This window comes from Acanthisitta chloris, unplaced genomic scaffold (genome assembly GCF_000695815.1).
Source record: "Acanthisitta chloris isolate BGI_N310 unplaced genomic scaffold, ASM69581v1 scaffold5390, whole genome shotgun sequence".
In the NCBI taxonomy this organism is placed as follows: Eukaryota; Metazoa; Chordata; class Aves; order Passeriformes; family Acanthisittidae; genus Acanthisitta; species Acanthisitta chloris.
In genome coordinates this window covers 4,147-22,258 of record NW_008650993.1, presented here as the reverse complement: position 1 = coordinate 22,258, position 18,112 = coordinate 4,147, and the positions used below count along the sequence as shown (strand labels likewise).

The 18,112-nt window shown below is 41.4% G+C and overlaps 1 protein-coding gene across 1 annotated transcript in view; it reads right to left on the bottom strand.

The window, feature by feature from the left end:
* Nucleotides 1-837: 837 nt before the first annotated feature.
* Nucleotides 838-18,112, bottom strand: part of TSPAN3 (tetraspanin 3) — a gene marked incomplete at its 5' end in the record, with an annotated part of 21,418 nt that continues 4,143 nt past the window's right edge. The window contains 6 exons of the mRNA XM_009071159.1: nucleotides 838-1,789; nucleotides 6,012-6,095; nucleotides 6,363-6,538; nucleotides 6,850-6,928; nucleotides 10,294-10,368; nucleotides 11,363-11,554. Of these exons, the coding sequence (XP_009069407.1) occupies nucleotides 1,697-1,789; nucleotides 6,012-6,095; nucleotides 6,363-6,538; nucleotides 6,850-6,928; nucleotides 10,294-10,368; nucleotides 11,363-11,554 (699 nt within the window). The remainder of the gene's footprint in view (nucleotides 1,790-6,011; nucleotides 6,096-6,362; nucleotides 6,539-6,849; nucleotides 6,929-10,293; nucleotides 10,369-11,362; nucleotides 11,555-18,112) is intronic.

Below are 18,112 nucleotides of genomic sequence, written 5' to 3'. Positions count from 1 at the left end.
ATCTCCACCTGATCAGTTTTGTATCTTACCAAGCATATTTACAATATGAAATACAACACGATGAAGATAATCAAACTGATTAATGCTTCTGAGAGCAGATTCTGTGAGCAGGTTTGGTGCTGCAGCAGGGAAATGTGATGTCACAGTCAGGAAGACTAAGAATGAAAATCTAAGGGTGTACCATTTGAAACCCACCTCTAGGGGTTAACACAGCATTGCAAAAGTACAATTCTGCAGCACTGGAACAGTGCTGAGAAACTGAACCCCCCCCAGGATATATTGGCCTTAACAACAGACCGAGCACATTAGAATCAGCTTTTCCTGAGTGATGTTTCTTCAGGTATCTGAGAACAGCAGCTGAAGTCAGTTCTGCTGAGCATGTCTGATTTGCATGATAAAGCACATAAGCAACTAGGAGAAATTCTGAGCATTCCTGGATTCTGCAAAGAACAGCAAATGCAGCCACAGAAAGTAGAGCAGTGACTAAGCATCTGAATAATGTAAGGCACATTAAAACGTAATTAACATACAGCAGTTAGAGTAAGGCTATTCATTACCCACTGTTGAGAGGCAGCAGATTCTTCCTTAATTGCAGGCACAAAATGTTAACTTCCCATCAAGTCCAACCACATTTCCTGGGCTGTTTCTCTGGTTTTGTTTCTCATAAAAAGAACAAATATAACACAATACAATCAATCTTCCACCAAACCATAAATACAATCTGTATGTATCGAAGTGAAGCCACTTGAGCCTTGTGAAAACACCAGTTTTGTGTCCAGCACACCAGGACTCTGTCTGACCAAACACATCAGGATCTTAAACAGAAAACAAGACAGGTTTATAGGGAGGATATACAGAGATTTATTTAATCGGGTTTACTATTTACAGTTGAGATCACTTTCACATATTACTTTGCTACTCTACATGGCTACATCGTTTCCAAACCAATTCAAGGTCTACAGTCTAACAGTTCACTCGACACATCAAACTTCTCTTCATAGAAAAAGGAAATATTTCATTATAGAACAGTAGTGCATACATTATACTCCTGAAAAGCCAGCTTGTATTTTAAACCACTAATGTTTGAAAGACTGGATCTCCGAAGGTCAAAACTGCAGTCACAATTCTAAAATGAGTTAGGTGTTGGTTTTTTTTACAATTTATTTTATATAGAAAGTGTTCTGGACTTCAGTGTTTATTTTCATAAAAAGTGACACTGGTGAGGGGCAAGATTCAAACCTTGTTTCTTCTCAGATTCAATACAGCTGGCTTCCTTTGTACAGCTTTGGCCAAGAAAGTTCCATGTTGTGAAGGTTTAAGACATCCTCTCTCTATATGCAAGAATCAGCCAGTAATGCTTAGAGGTAATCTACCAAAGTAGGCACACATCCTTTGACTTTCATATCAACCAAATTACACTTGACTTGCAAATGGTTCTGAAATTAGAAAGTTTATTAGTAGACTAAGACATTTAGATACATGAATAGCTGGCTAAAACAGTGAAAGTCACAGGTCATTATATGGGGGTGTGTAAAGCTGAGTTGTTTCGCCCATCACCAGTGTACAGTACTGCTGTCCTCACCTGTGAAAGGTGTGCTGGGACTAAGCTTAGGGCAAGAAAGCTATGCAAGTAAACCTGGCCCATTCACCTTCCACAGGAGTGAGATAAGATTGAACTGCATGTTTGAATTCTCTTCTAGGCATAGGTTCCACCAGTGATGAGCAGCTCGTAGGCAGGATCCCGACTCCTCCTACATAGAACTATACAGGCACACAACATGCCCAGAAGCTACAGAGAGAGGGAGAAAGAGGGAAAAAAAAAGAAAAAAAAAAGAGAACAAGCTTGAGTACAAAGAAGGTACTTCAAGAGACTCAACCTCACACAAATTGTCAGCATGCTTGGCAAGGCTGTGACTGTCCACACTGCAAACAATTGTTTTGAAAAAGCTTCAGTTCCTGCTGCAACAAGCAATGGCCACAAACTCCAGCCCCATCTTCTCCCAAGAACAGCCTGGTCAGCTTTAACAGAATGTTTTTTGGTCAATGCCTCAATGATTCAGATGGAAGAAATTCCTAATTGTTTAATGAAGGGTACTGATTTTTAGATATTGTGTCTGGTACAAAAAAAAAAACAAAGTGAAATTCAAATGCATCAGCCTCTAATTACCACAATGACAAAGAAAAAAACTTTAGAGTTTTATGAAATCTCTTTGAAGTGCTCAATCCCTGTTCACATGTCAAATTAGAAAGCTTAAGTCCAGTGTGAGTCATTCACTTTTAGACATGTTGTTAAATGCACAGTACCACGACTGTGCTGGCAGGTTTGCTAGGAATTTAGGGTCTGGTCACCCTGTGTCCACTGACAAGACATAAACCACATGAATGATCAGTGATATAGGGCATGAGATTTTAAAGAAGCTGCTTGTTTATTGGAGGCAGAATAAGATTGTACCTACTAAAAAAATAGCAGGTGTAGTGCTGTGTTCTGTGGTCTTCAGTAACTGGCAATAGCTTCTAGTAAAGTAAGAGGCTGCATCGATTTTAAGAGGTTCCTGTCAAAGCTCTGGAGCATAAAGCATCACCCAGAAGGTAATTAAGTGTCAAAAAAAAAAAAGCAAAAAAAATATGCCACCACACACAAAAACCTCTTGAACAGAAAACAAACAAGAATGAAATGGGTGAGCAGACAACAAAGCGCAAAGTTTCTTTGTTGACAGAGCAAAAGTCCAGTGAAAACAGCACTGGACAAAAGGAGATTTACTCACTTTACTTAATAAAGAGACTGATGCAAACATCACACGGGTAACAAGTTTGAAAATTAAAAGATGGTCACACAACACAGTGCTGTGAAAGACTGAAGACACAATGCTTTAAAAACCCTAAATCCACCTAAGCAGTGATTAGGAAGAGGCATGATGAAATTCTGGTATGAGCTTTTAATTTCCTGGAAAGGAACAAGCTGTGAAGATTAATACTCTTCTTTGTCTGGAATGCATTATCTGCTATGGATCTATAGCAGAAACCTGCTCAGCTTTACAAAAGCATATGGAGAGTAACCTAGAGTTGTTAAAAACTGCTCCTTCCTCCACTCAGGAGTTCCAGTCCACAGACTGACTCCGAAATATGTGTTACAGCAGAATCATGGAACAGTTTGGGTTGGGACAGACCTTTACAGCCCATCTAGTGCAACCCTCCTGCAGTGAGCAGGGACATCAACCAGAGCAGATTACTCATGTCAGGGCAAGAGAAAACAGTGACATGAGAGAATGGCTCTTCATGGACACAGACCTTCTAAATGAGGAGGGAATAGCCATGACTAAAAGACACTGGAGGCCATTGCCAGTGGCTACGGAACCCTGAAGAAGGTTCACAGCCTGCAAATACAAAAACTTAAATCTTTTCTGCTGTTCAAGGCAAGGCTAAAACAAACAGTTGCTGCAGAGAAACACCTCCTTTAGTCTTCAGCTAGAATTCATTCTAGCCATGTACATCAAACAAACAAATGCAGTTCCATCTCACAGTTATTTGCACACACATAACCCTGGTTCAATGACTCTCAAGACATTCAGTTTATACAGTTGTGTAAAATCTGCAACAATCAGGTACTAAAATAAAGCCTCATGCAATTGACTTTTGAGCTGCTATTTAAACCACTTATATCCTTTAGGAGGCCTCTGAGCATATTCCTAGAATTCACTGCAAACACAGATCTCCCATATTTCAATTCTCTACAGAAATTATTCACTATGCAATTAAAAATCTGCTAGCACTTCTAAACCCATTTTAAGGCATTTGAGTTAGTTTCTTTTTGGTTGCTGCTGATTGTGAACACAAATATTTCAGAAGGATCCATGGATCCTCCTTCTTCAGCTTTCAGAAAAGTTTAGTCATCTCTCACATTCAGAAAGTTTTAGTTTGCTTTTGTATCAATTTTGTGTTCCTTTCCCTGCTAGCACTAACTATATCCAACCTTTTAAACCAGTTCTGTACAAAGAAGTTCACTGGCTGTACCTACACACACCATTTGTAAACCATCACCAGCTACAGAAGCTGAGTCTTGGGTCCCTTTTGGTTTTGCCTCCTAGTTATTAATAGTTCTGTGCTGTCATTGTGGCTGAGACCAGGGAATTATTGCACAGTGGAAGATCCCCATGGTTCACCAAAAATCACTTCTATGCAGAAAAGACTTAAGTTTTCTGCAAATCCCAAGCCTTGCAAAAAGACTCTTCTCAGTCTTACTTAAGCAGTTACTGAAGGCTTAGATTTGTTGGCTGTAGGCTCTCAGAGGTCACGAGCCTTGGACAAGCCTTACTGCATGACATATGAAGTAATAATCTGCTCAGAGTGGACTCTGTGCAGCAAGTACAGGAAAGGGGGTAAAATTCACCAAAAAGTACGAAAAACATGACTACTCCTGTGAGTTTACAGGGTATGACCCGAGTTACAGGCCATTTGCTGAAGGTTATATTCTCATCTCCCTCTCAGCTAGCCCACAGACCATTTGCTGAGAATCAGGCTAAGGACATACTTCAATTCTGTACTACAAAGATAAGGATGTCACAACTTATATCTCAAGGTCTAGGAGATAAATAATAGAGCAGCCTGAACAGAAGGGTGAGCAGCCACACTGCCACTGCAAGCATGTGCCAGGAATTCTGGCCCAGACCCAGAGAAGCTAACTCTGCTGCACTTTAGGCCAGATCAGTTCAACCACCTTCAAACTCCAAAGCCAGGAATAATGCCTCCTCCTGGAATTCAGCTCACTCGTTCTCATAACACACATTTTTTTCATCTGTCACGGCAGCCATGGCTGTGGTAAGTACACTCATTTACATGACACAAGTGTATTTCAGTGTTTAAGCAGATCAAATACTGCTTTAAAAATTAAAGTTTTAAGTGAGGCAATTAAGAAAATCCCTTTCCTTCAGGAGAGTGAGCACAGATCTCACCAAATGTAAAGCTCCACAGCTGAACCAGTCTGGTTCTGGACAGTACAACATTACTGTATACACTGTTATCTAGGAGTATATCCTCCTAGCACTGAAGTATAAATGTAACCATATTTTCACAAGGCTGTTTGCAAAAGGTTATTTACCTTCAAACACACAATCCAGCTCAAAAGCTGCTTTTGAAAACAAAGTGCCTTAATGGTCAGACTCAATAGGCACAATGCTGTCTACATTCAAACACTATTAAGAGCCCAAAAGTAACTCTGAAATTAGTTTCCAAGTCTCCTGGGACACATTGCTCAGAGGCCACAACAACTGGCACAGTCTGAAAATGATGCTGTTAATGCACTGGGTCTGCAAAATTGCTAAGCATTCCAAATTCCCATTTTACAAGTATATTTAGAAGACAATCCTAGTCTTTAAAAAAAAAAAATCTTCATACTGCCATACACATTAGTATTTCCACAGCTACTCTGTAAGGCCCAGGGCAACTGGGCTTCATGTGGGAGACAGTCTGTGCTTTGTTTTGAGGAGGCAGCTCTCCAGTTCTAAACCTCTTGCTTTTGCTCAAGTGCAGAAACCAAGAAATCCTCCAGACACAATGCAAAGCTCAGCTGAACAAGAGCAGAGTAGGCTATGAAAAACCTGGGTGGATCTCCTGGCTGGTCCTGACATTATCTGCATGCCACAAAGCACAGTTAAGCTGATGTGTCCCTAAACTGGCATGAAGTATGAGCTATCTGTTTTAAAGCTGGAAATCAAATACTATCTAAATTCCTCAAGTGTTAAATGCCAACAGAGGAGATTCATGATACTTAATACTCAGATAATTAGTTTGCAAGAAATAATTTATCACTTGCATTATAGCAGAGTCCTGCATGTAACACTGACTGTTCAGCTCCCTTCAACTCTGACAGACCATATTTATCTACACAGCATTGGGTTTGAGGCCAATCATGGTTAGGAAGTTCTGTGTTACAGTGTAAAATGTGTAATTATCTGTAGAGCAGTTAAGGATTTCACCTGAAAAAAATAGCTGACAAATAAAGAATATTCTCTTACCTGAATAGCAGCAAATGCAAGTGCTGCCCAGATGACATACATCATGATCTCTTGAAGCTTCTTTACAACCAGTGCCTCACACCCCTGGAACAGGCAGACTTCTTATATAGCCATCTGGCAACCAGATTTAACACACCCCAGAAACCCCCCTAAAAGCACCATATAGGGCAGCAAGACAATCCAAACACCAAAAAAGTAATTAGTACATCACAGATGAAAAAAGCAGAGAGAATTCCCCCCCAACCACATCTACTTCCTGTTAAAGCAAATGCACCTGAGACTTGATGTTCCCACCAAAGCAAATGAAGTGACTGTCAGGAAAAGTCTGAGTTGATGCCTTGGCTGCCTTACCTCCGAATACAGGTCCATGGGGCGGGTCAAGCTGCCAGTGCAGTTGCTGAGAGCTGCTTTGCAACAGCTGAGGGGCACACTGTTGTTTTTAGTTTGCTTGAACCAGACAGTGTTCTCCCAATCTGAGTAGTTATGGATCCCACAGCAGCGCAGCTGAAAAACACACAGATAAAGAGTCAATGTGTTTAGCAGGCAAGAAATGGGATCAGACAGCAATTCTAACTGCAATACCAAGAGGACAAATACATTCAAATTATGGTCCGGTGCAGAAAAATACTTAAGTGCTAGGTATTCGAATCCAAGCTAATGACACAAAAAAAATATCCCCCATCATCAGTATCATGGTTGTATTAATTTTAACCAAGTGAAGCTATGTGTTGGCCATTTGTCAGAATGGAGGAAGGCCACCTACACAAGCAGCAGGGCAGCACAGCAGCTGTGTGCTAAGGAGAGACAATCCCCAGTGTCCCAGCTCACCTGCCTCTGTCCCGACTGGCTGCGTCAGGGTTCGTCCCGTTGTAGCCGTTGTACACTTTCCGAATGCTGTGATCAACTTCATCCTCCACCTGGGAATTGGCAGGAGAGCACCTCATTAGCTCATCAACAGATCTCATTAGCTCATCAAAAGAGGTAGTACAGGTCAGGTTAAATTGTTTGTCTTCTAACTGCAGCAGTACAGCAAACCAAGTGACTCCCCATCACCCGAGCTCAGCACGCCTGGGTGGTGCAGGTTCTGACTGGACTTTTGCCAAGGTGCTGTTAGCTTGTGGCTAAGGGAGAACAGTCCCAGCAGGTATCTTCCATAAGATTTCAGGCAAAGTAGCTTGGCAATGTCTCTCAAAGGAATGTGTTTTTCCCATGACACTGTGGCAGACGTTCCACAAGGTTAAGAGCTCTCCAGAATAACATACATTCACCTTTCTACTTCCTACTCCTCCTTCAAAGATCCAAACAAAAACTAGTACAACCATCTGGGCTGACTCACTCTGCTTGGGATCACAAGGTGGTAAATCATACCACCTGCTCTTCCCATTCTGGCTGAGGCACAGGTGAATTCTCCAAGATGATGCTTTCTGGCTGACCCTACAGTGACCCCTACCCACAGTGACCAAGCTCTCTGCTCAGTCCCAGTCTCCCCACACTTCCTGAGGAACACTGTGCATTGTACATGGCAACAGTTACTGGAATAGCTCCTAAAACTACTGCAGATGAGTCAAGCTGCTAAAGATGCTGTCAAGTATATGTGTTAGAAATGGATGCCACCCAAGAATCATCACTTGTCCCCCAAAGAGGCATTTTATAATACCTAGTTTGGAGGAAATCTTACTAGACCCTTTTTAAATAACATGTTTCATTGCAAACTGCTACTTAAATGCACAGAAAGTTTACTGTAGATAAGCATTTGTGCAATATTAAGATTAGCTCTGAACTGATTTTTTTTGCCTATCAGATTCAACAAGAATTCTGTGCAAGGAATGTAATTTTAGGACTGAGCACTAAGCATGCATGTTCCTCAGATTTGCAAGCTAAAGTAGGAAGGCCTTGTCAACACATCAATCCCTTAAATGCTTTAATGGAAGAATTTTCTGCAGCAATAGCACAAGCTCCTTTCCACCACCCCCTCCTCAGGAGTGCTGCCCATCTCACCAAGTAAATCTGTAGCAAGACAGGTATGCAGAAAAGTCAATTCAGCCCGCACAGGCAACTGGCTTCACAGGTATGCAGAAAAGTCAATTCAGCCTGCACAGGCAACTGGCTTCAGACCAGCTTAAAATCAATTGTTTGATGATTTAGCTGATGTGATTTACAACTCTGACTCCTAACAAAGCAGCTGTTCAGTTTGTCATATACGTTTTTAAATCATTTATTTCAGTGCTTGCTTGTGTATCATGTGGCTTATGGTTCAATTAGGGCAACATTATGCCTGAAAGCCATGCAAATTCCATACAGAGCAAAGTTTTCATGAACAACTGCTATGACTGATATTTCCTTGTGTGAAGTTTGGACAGTTAACAAAGTATTTTCTAACACGATTCAGGTGCCTCTAAAAACAAAACTCCCACAGATGTATACAAACTGTGTCAGAAACAACAGAATCAAATTAGCAAAGCACAGAACTGCCTTATTTATCCTGTCAAAAATAATCAGCAAGCTAAGTAGATCTTCCATCCCAGTTTACCAGTAATAAATTTATTTCTGACACTCCTGTTGCACTTGAAACAATAGTTTGAGATGCTGAGTACTGCAGGGCACTAGAAAACTGCCATTTTTACTCACACAACCTGTCTGTCCTTTCAAAAGAGTTAAGATTCAGTTTTCAAATACTGACTCCCACAAACAGCTTAATGCAAGATCATGCTGCCACCAAAAAGAGAATAGCTTCCCTCTTCTCCCAAGGTCTGGCCCTGCACTACCTGCTGCAGTGAAACTGTATGGCACCAAGAGACAAAAGCAGCAACAGGAACACACTGCTGGAACCAATCCAATTTTTAAGTGTTCTCAGTGTGTAGTTTCAGATGGGCTAGGCAAGGGAGATCTGTGCATCTGCTTTGTCCTGCTGTCAATACTGCTAACTGAAAACCAGCAAGTCACTCCAACACGGGAACACAGAAGAAAGTAAGATGACCACAGCTTAGCTCAGATCAGATCCCTGGTAATTCCTGCATAACTACAGTGCAATACAGTATCTCTGCAAGTACTGAACCAGAGGGAAACCATTCCAGTCAGTATGTAAGAACTCAACACATTTCCCATTTTCCTGAACTGTAGTCCACCTGCACTACAAACCTTAGAATCCCAAATCACATCTCAGTTCACTGCCAAAATACCAGAAATCAAGTGCAGACCATGAGAAAAACTTAGTCTGAACTTAAGCACCACTGACAAAGCCCTTCTGCTGGAACAGGTTATGGAGACAGAAGGAACAGGAGGACCTCAGGGTCGTGCTGTTAGCTGCTGCTCAGGGCTGCCTTCCCTGGGGACCAAGCAACAACACCAGACTGGTACTTCATAGCTGTCTCACCACTTCTTCCAGGACAGAAGAAGAAATCAGGGAGGAGAGGACACTGAACCAGTACCAGCTGCACTGTCTGTGTGAACACCAAAGACAGGGAACTGGTAGTGCAGCTCATGTTGCCATTCAGGTATCAGTGAGTGCCCTCCACTGCTAACACAGTACATGTCACAGATAAAATGTCTTCTCTGGTAATTCTGCAGCAAAATTTAGATGTAGATATATCACCAGTGGCAAACTGCAAGTCAGAAATTTCTTTTCTCCAAGCTACACTGTGGTATAGATTAATGAACAATACCATGTGGTATATGTCTGCAATATTATACTATGCTGGTAGCAACACAATTGATTTCATTTTTCTAGTCCTGTTTCTAAACTTCCATTAAACAAACAGTGGGAAAAGTCAATTTCTTTAGCTATAAACCCTGTCAACAACCTGTACAAAACTAGAAAGTATACATTAACACATTCAATCTATTTCTCTTTATTATGATGCAGTGTTAGTTTGCAGACCAAAACACATGACAACATTTAAATTACTGCACATCAAAACAATATGCCCCATGTTAAAATATTGTGCAGCCCAAATCATTCACAAAGTCAAAGCACAAATACATCAGAAGACCATCTGGAAAATGTAAAGGTACCAATTACCATGACTCTCCTCTACTGTTCAACCATTAATGACATCTTCCAGCTACTTTTTTGCCTACCAGAAAAGTTTCTGCTTTACTTTGAAGAATATTCATGTCTAAGTTTTGAGATATTGGTATCACAAATTAACCCACTTAGAGGTTTGGTTTTATTCCCTTAAATACATATTAACAGTTCTGCAGAATCAAACACAGTGATGACTACACTTCTGTATTTTGGTCATAGTTCCCAACAAAACATCTACTGAAACTGAGAGGTTATTACCTTTGCTCTGTAAATGTATCCAAGGACCACCACGACAACTTCAGTGATAAAAACCAAGAGCAAGATGATCACGAACTGAAAAACAGAATCAAGAGAGTTTGTGCAAATAGTTTTATACATTTCCTTTCTGAAAGTATATAGATTTTTCTATTGCAAGTAATTTTTCAGGTAAGATTTTGATTTAATCCATCATTTATAGCAGGCACTTAAGTTGACCAAATGAGCCCAGAATTCCTTCAAGAAACTAGTGTTCATAGCTTCAGCAAGTAATCAGCAGCCAGGCAAGTCATTAGTACTGAAAACACCACACTGAGTGCATTAATCAAGTGTTTCTTTCAACCTTCTTTGGTAGATAAACAGGAATGTCACATCAAACAAGCCATCCTGGCTGTTACCATGAGTGGGAGATGGACTAAGGGAATGTTTCTTCAGCTGAAGCCTTTGCCTTGCTATATTTAAAAGCAGTTTTAAAATAAACTGTTGAGAAGTCTACATAGCACTCAACAAAAGAACCCCTCAAACCCCTGTGGGGACAGTTTAAATACTGACCTTTCTCTTCTTCACTACCTAGTTTTCAAGCTGAAATGACAGTTAAAATGCTTGGAAACACATGACATAAAATACTGCAAACAAAGTGTCCAAATTAAGCCATAAAGAAAATCATTAGGCACCATGACAATCCTCAAACTTGATGCAACAAAGTTAAAACAAGAAGGCTCCTGAATCACCTTTCCCTCTCTCCAATTTCAGCTTTTCAACCACAACAGATCAAAGTGAGATTTAAGAACTGTTATGACTTAATCATATGGTTTTACATTTTTTAATGAGATTACCACAGTTCTAAAAAAGGTAGAACTGAGAAACCTTCTGCTGCTAGAACTGCCTCGTTTAACACCTTTACTCAGAACAGAAGATTGAAAAAAGATGTTCTGAACAAAATACAAGGGGGAAACATTCAAGGTCATAAAATAAGACTAGAACAAACTTTAAAAAATAATTTAGAAGCTGGTTAAAAGGGAAAGGAGCCAAACACATCAGCCAAACACTAGGTAAGAACTCTGCAACTTACTGTAGCAAGTCCACAGCGACTTTCTCGGATTGTAGCACAGCAGCCAATAAGTCCAATAATAAAAAGGAGAGTTCCCACAGCTATGATAATAACAGCTGGGATTAGTGTGTAGACATCTTCAAAGAAGTGATCATAGTCATCATAGGTGATGAACACATAGGCTCCCACGTAGCACAGGATACCTGCTGCTGCCTGCAACAGACACACCAACAGGGTCAGTTTGACACCAAACCTTCCTTGGAGGCAACAATCATTGTACCCACCACCACAGAAACGTTGCCAATTACAATCTGTGATTTATCATCAGAATAGAACAGATCAAAGAAGTGATCATAGTCATCATAGGTGATGAACACATAGGCTCCCACGTAGCACAGGATACCTGCTGCTGCCTGCAACAGACACACCAACAGGGTCAGTTTGACACCAAACCTTCCTTGGAGGCAACAATCATTGTACCCACCACCACAGAAACGTTGCCAATTACAATCTGTGATTTATCATCAGAATAGAACAGATACACATTGCAATGCTAGGGAACGGAAAGATGAGCTGCTAGAAACAGCAGCATTCCTAAGTGTTCAGAGCCCTGGGAAATCTGATTCCCACCAAAGCAGGAAGAACAAATACATAACACCAATCCTTTAAAGATAGAACCAAATACCTAGAGACACATACCATGAAACTTGTAACAGAGACATTCTCAGAAGGACTGTTGTACAAAATGGTCCTTATTAAACAAACAAAAAAATCACCTGAAGTTACTGTAATTAAGTCCTGCAGGATGGATCTGCAACTGCACAGATTTAAAATACCAAAGATAACTCTTGCATCCATGTGGCCTGACCTTGTCTCCCCTACAGTTACAAGGGCCCCAAAACGTCAATACCTTCACTAACTGGAAGCTGAGCACACCCAGTGAAGGGCAGACAACTATTGCTTGAGGACCCAACCAACACACCTGTATTCCCAAATAAAAGGGCCTTACCAGTCTGTGCTTTACAGATGTCTTTCCTAACTGTCTTCACACTTGCTGCAGAATGAAATACTCATTTGCAGTGATGGGCAATACCAACTGGAGTATTTCACGACAAGCTTGTCTCGTGTCCCAACACAAGGCTAAGCCAAAATGATCCACTCAGAAGACGCAAGGACTAAGCTGTGATCTGGGGAATTCCACTTTGCTGTAAAGGGCAATGTCCCCACTACAAACCCTGGACACAAGAGCTGACTCAAGGGGAATGTTAGATGTCCAGCTCAGATCTAAGGAGGAACACTGCAGGTTGCCTCCAGCCCTCGTTTCCCTCTCCACAGCCTCGGAGCTACCCACTGTGAAAGGAGAGCAGACACACAGAGCTAGCTGCAGTCACTGTAATACTACAGGGCTGGATCATGCTAGTGTAGCATCAAAGAATCAAATAATAATACAGTCCAGGAGGGACCTCAGGACATCATTTAGTCCCATTTGTTGCTCCAAGCAGGGCCACCAATGAATTCAGACCAGGCTGCTCAAGGCTTTGTCCAAAGTGTGGCATGGAACAGGACGAGCCACAAGACAAGTGGTACCCAGGACTTCAGCACTGTGTGCCACTACACACTGGATGCACTGCAGTATTACTGCCACTGCTTCCTATAAAACAATATTGCATAACCACTACTAGAACACTCCTTGGAATCTTCCCTGCAGCACTTTGTTACGGAAACACTGACAAAGGAAAAGATACTGAGACCAGCTCAAAAGTATCATCAGTTCTGCATGGATTTGAGTAATACATTTCACCTCTCTGCCCCTCTTTCTGCAGCAAAGGTAATTGTGTACTCTGCAGGAATCTTAAAAGCATTCAGGAGCCTCAGGTTCATCCAATACAAGGTGCTGTGTAGATCCAGGGGGAGTAAAACTGAAAATTCACTGACAAAGAGCAACAGCAAGACATCTTCTCCAGAAAAGAGTGAACAAGCTATTACAAAATCTCCCCTTTGCACAGAAGACGCTGAAATGCTAAGGTGACTGCACAAATCCTGCCACGTTAGGTACAGCATGGCAAAATGCAGACACACTTTCTGTACACAAAGCAAAGATTCAAAGTAGTGTCACTGAACAATGGAATTACATTAACTGTTGCCTAGCAATGAGGCCTGTGAATGGCAGGACAGTGATGTAATCTCCTATCTCTAAGAACTAAAATGCTTCTTAGAAATATGGTATATTGCAAGGTGGGGGATGAAAGGCACAGCTGTGGCAGGCACAAAATATATACCACTAAGCTGAAATCAGAACCATTTGTGAACTCCTTTGTCCTTCTCCTGTGTGCAATTTAAGTGGCTTCCTCCTTTTCTAAGAAAAATCTGGTTAATAAACTGCATGAGCACATATATTTGAAGAACATATTTGAAACAAAAGAAGTTTAACCTTTAAAAAGCTGCTTACAGGTGTTAGCTCCCCACCCCTACTTCAGCACATTCATTGTAAGAAACTTTGCCAGTCTTTGGACTGCTCAGATTAAGAGCAGCTTGGTTTGAAGGCTACTAAATCCCTTCCACACACGGTACTGTACTGATTAGTCACCCATGACAACTCAGGGCCTTAGGTTTTGCTTCTGAACAACGTAGAGGAACTAATGTTTCTGAACAAGACACTGCCTCTGCCTGATCGAGTGACCATACCCTCCAAAGTCACTGCTCTCCCCTGACCAGGGAGAGCCCTGAGAGCACAGGTCCCTGCTGGAGCTTGCACAAGGTTTAAGAGCTACGAAGACTAAAAGCTCCTTCCTTGTGTATCACAGTTTAACACAATTTTTGAACACGTACAATACTTAGTCTATCACAGAGCAATGGAAACAGCAACACTACCCAGTTATTTACACGTGAACAAGTTTCCGAGCCTTCCCTCTTCCTTTCACATCACAGCCACGGGATGCTTAGTGTTTATTTCAGCCTGCTCTAAACCAAGAGGGGGAGGTCTCTAAAGCAGTGTTTTAGCTGGAATGAGAAAAGTGCTTTTGGAGCAATCCTTTCTGCACATCTGATGATTTTCACTTGCTACCTTCTGGTCTGCATCACTGAATAGTCTTAGCAGTGTACAACAGGACTCACTTTGGGTGAAACTCAACCAGAAAATGAATACATTTGCTGTGGTAATTGCTCAGGTGTTCAGCCCATGGACCAGACCAGCCCGAGGTCCCTCCCTCCCTCTTCACAGCTCAGTAGTTTCAACACACAGTTCCCAGCAGGTAGTACTATGTCATATGTTAATGCAAATAATGCACAAACACTGTGGCAACAGATAAGACAAGGAGAAAATTTTACCCACACAAAGTATGCAATCTACACTGACTAGTGCTGCACCACAAGTATTACTTGTTGCAAACCAAGAGTAAAATTCAACATCTGCTTTTGAATGAAAAAAACCCAAACAAACCTGCACAAAAACAACCCCCCCAAAACAGCACCATGTGCTTAAAGCATTTGCATCTCAAAATAGGATCATCTAGGGAAACTGAAATCTGTATCACAAGTAATGACAAAAGGATAATTTAAAAAAAATCATAAAATAATCCAAATCTCAGTGTTTACAATTCTGCAGAGTAAACAGCAAATCTGCAAAGTCTAAACTCACTCAAGCCAAAGCCATTTGGCTCAAAAACTCCCACATTCACAGTGATGTATTTCCTATCATTACATGGAAGCCAAATATATGAACTGCACAGTTCAAACAAGCCTTTGATAAACAGGCCTTGAAGGAAGAATTCTCCAACTTAATCTGCTCTAAGCTCTGAATGGAGATGGCAGCAGTTCTGAGCCCGTGCCAGGTCACATGCATGCTCCAGGGACATGACTGGTTATTCAGCACTCTCACATCCTTTTACAGCTGTTTGCACGAAACGTGTGGCTCTGGACCTGAAGTGGCATACTCCTATTCTAGGGTGAATTAACCTTTAAAAACACAGAAAGAAAAGTACAGCCAATGAGGACACTTCGTTGCAAAAGACTTGAACAATTCAACATCCTTTTTATGAGAGAAAAGTTTTCCAAACACACAGACCTCCCGTAGTTCAGAAAAAGGTTGGTAGTGCTGCTCTGGCAGGAGTTTAACAATGATGCAAAGAACTGGAGGGAAAAACTGGAAGATCTAATGCCACAATGATAAATATCACTCCACACATCATAAGAAAGCACACTTAAAATTTGAGGTTCTCTGAGTGAACCTTCTATCTGTGGGCTGGTATAAGGCAGTCCCTTAACTCATGCCCATTTCATGCCTACTTCACAGTCAGCTTCCACCTCTCACATGCCCTGAGGTATACAAGGCTACATTCTGTCTACCTTGAAACAGCTTCGGGGGTTTTGTTGTTGTGGGTGGTTTCTTGTTTGTTTGTTTTTCCAAGCAGGCTGCAAACACACACTAAGAACTGTTTCCATGTTTTCAGTAATGCTCACACACTGCAGCAGTTGGAACGTCAAAACTGTGGCCAGTTAAGATGCTGACTGTAAGATACTGGAATTCATGTTGTTGACCATTTATTTATCAACCACGGACGGTGCAGCTTCATTTACAAACTCATGATTCCTTACACTACTACCCTACTCATGTTGCTCCTGAAGAGATCTGATGAAGACTTGTCTAAAGATGACTCGTAACTGTTGGTAGCAACACAGACACCATCTCATACCCAATTCCTGTTCATTCCACCACAGAAGCATCTTTCAAGCGTGGGATTGTAAAATACACTCGTGGCATATGACAGATCATCTACATTATCTTTGATAAAAAGAAGATAAATAAGTAAGTAAAAGCCTTCCATACTGAGAGACCCTCACCTTTCCTACCTGCATCCTGTGCTGGGATCATCTTCCCAAGCTGTGTATTGCTTTCCTCACATTAAACTTGAGTGTATCTGTGTTCTCACTGTCTTTCTAGCCTGATGCAAACAAACCACAGACTCCAGGAGAGATTTTTGAGGGTTTCGGTTGCATCGGTTTCATTCTTTCTAACAGTTACTTTTATCCACACTTGCCAACTCCTGAACATTTCCCACCCCCAAGCAGGACACTGGCATTGTGGTTTGCCACACAGTTTTGGGGCTTCTTAGAACAATACCTTAAAAAGTGTTTTGTTCCACACTAGTTCTCCATTATTTGACTTCTGTATTTCTCTGACATTTTTGTTTTTTTCCAACACTAGAGTATTCATAGCCTGACAACTCTTTATGTGATGGTATTCTTCATCCACTTCTTTACATTTTCCTTTCAGCTTTCTGTCCTTCAAAACCTATTTCCTCAGTTTTAACCTCAAATCCCCCATAGGATATCTCTACTGTTTATTCTCTTCCATCCTTTTCAGCACCTCCAAACTTCCTAGCTCCCTCTCCACTCTCCTCACAAACAAATCCACACCCAAGCTTGACATTTTCTCTGCCTGCTGAAATCGATGCACATCCAGCTTAGAACCCAATGGTTTCCTCCACTCTCCTCTTTGTTCACGTCAATACTAATTTAACTGGAACACTGAGCTATAACTATCTTACAAAATCCTTCAGGAGGAAAACACCAGCAGCTCCATTCAATTTTTAGCACAGTTAGAAATATCTTAAAGGCTTATAAAACAAAGCCATGTGAAATCCAGGTAAGCCAGACTGCTCTGTCTGTACCAGCTGAATTCAGCTCTGCAACACCATGCCCAACACCTCCAATTCAAGGCTCTTTTGCAGCTGGCATGACATACCTAAAGGATCACTTAACTGCAGGATGCAGTGCACCTGCAGACAGTATTTTACTTTCATGTTTTTGACCAGAAGAGATGTTAACAATATAGCCATTCTTTTACACCTGTTTAGTCATCAGGGCTGTAACTTGACCTGGTGCTCAGTGCCTCCAGATTCCTTGCCCTGCACAAGAACAATGATGATCCCTCTGTGCCACAAAGTTCACCATGTAAAGTGATACTACAAATTCCATGTACTACTCAAAGGTATCACATTTAGATGTGCAACTTGGTTTTGCTTTTGTTAGGTATTAGCTTCACTTTCAAGCTCAAGACCAGATGCCAAAAATCCTGAAAACAAAAAAAAAAAATCAATCTCAGGCAAAGACTTGAAAGCCAATCTGTAAAGAAACACGAATGATACTACAGTGTTACTTAAAGGCAGACCAAACGATTACCAAAATCAGGACCAGGCCTGTGCTTGCCACCTGAAAATTCATCAAATTGTAAGAGAAATCACTCAGAAGAAGGCATGCCACTTCTAGTTTTAAATCCCAAGTTTTTAATGAAGATTCATTTCTTTAATGCACAGGTTTCCAAAGCATTACACAGTGAGATATACTCACTGCACCACCAGAGCAGCACAGAACATTCAACTCTGCCATGCAGAAGTGATTGTCCTTCAAGACACAAAGGCTTCAGCCAAGTAATCCCTGCCAGGTAGTCTCTGGGATCCTGTCACAGCCTCTGATCACCAGACAGCTCTCAAGAAGTTTGTTTTCAAAGTCCAGATAAGAAGCTATTCTCAAGCTGACAGTAAACCAGAACAGCTCCTGGGCTAATTCCCCCGTGTGAGAGGGAGCGAGTTCTGCTTTTCCTTTCTACTACTAAATTTCAATGAATTTTCCCACTGCTGCATTTTTGTTCTTTTCTACCAGAAACCCAATCACACTGCACACACACTGACAGCTCCAGCTTCTTTTAAGGACAGCACAGATAGAGTCTGAGATGACACTACCTCATTGCTACCACTGGTCCCTGCACTGTGG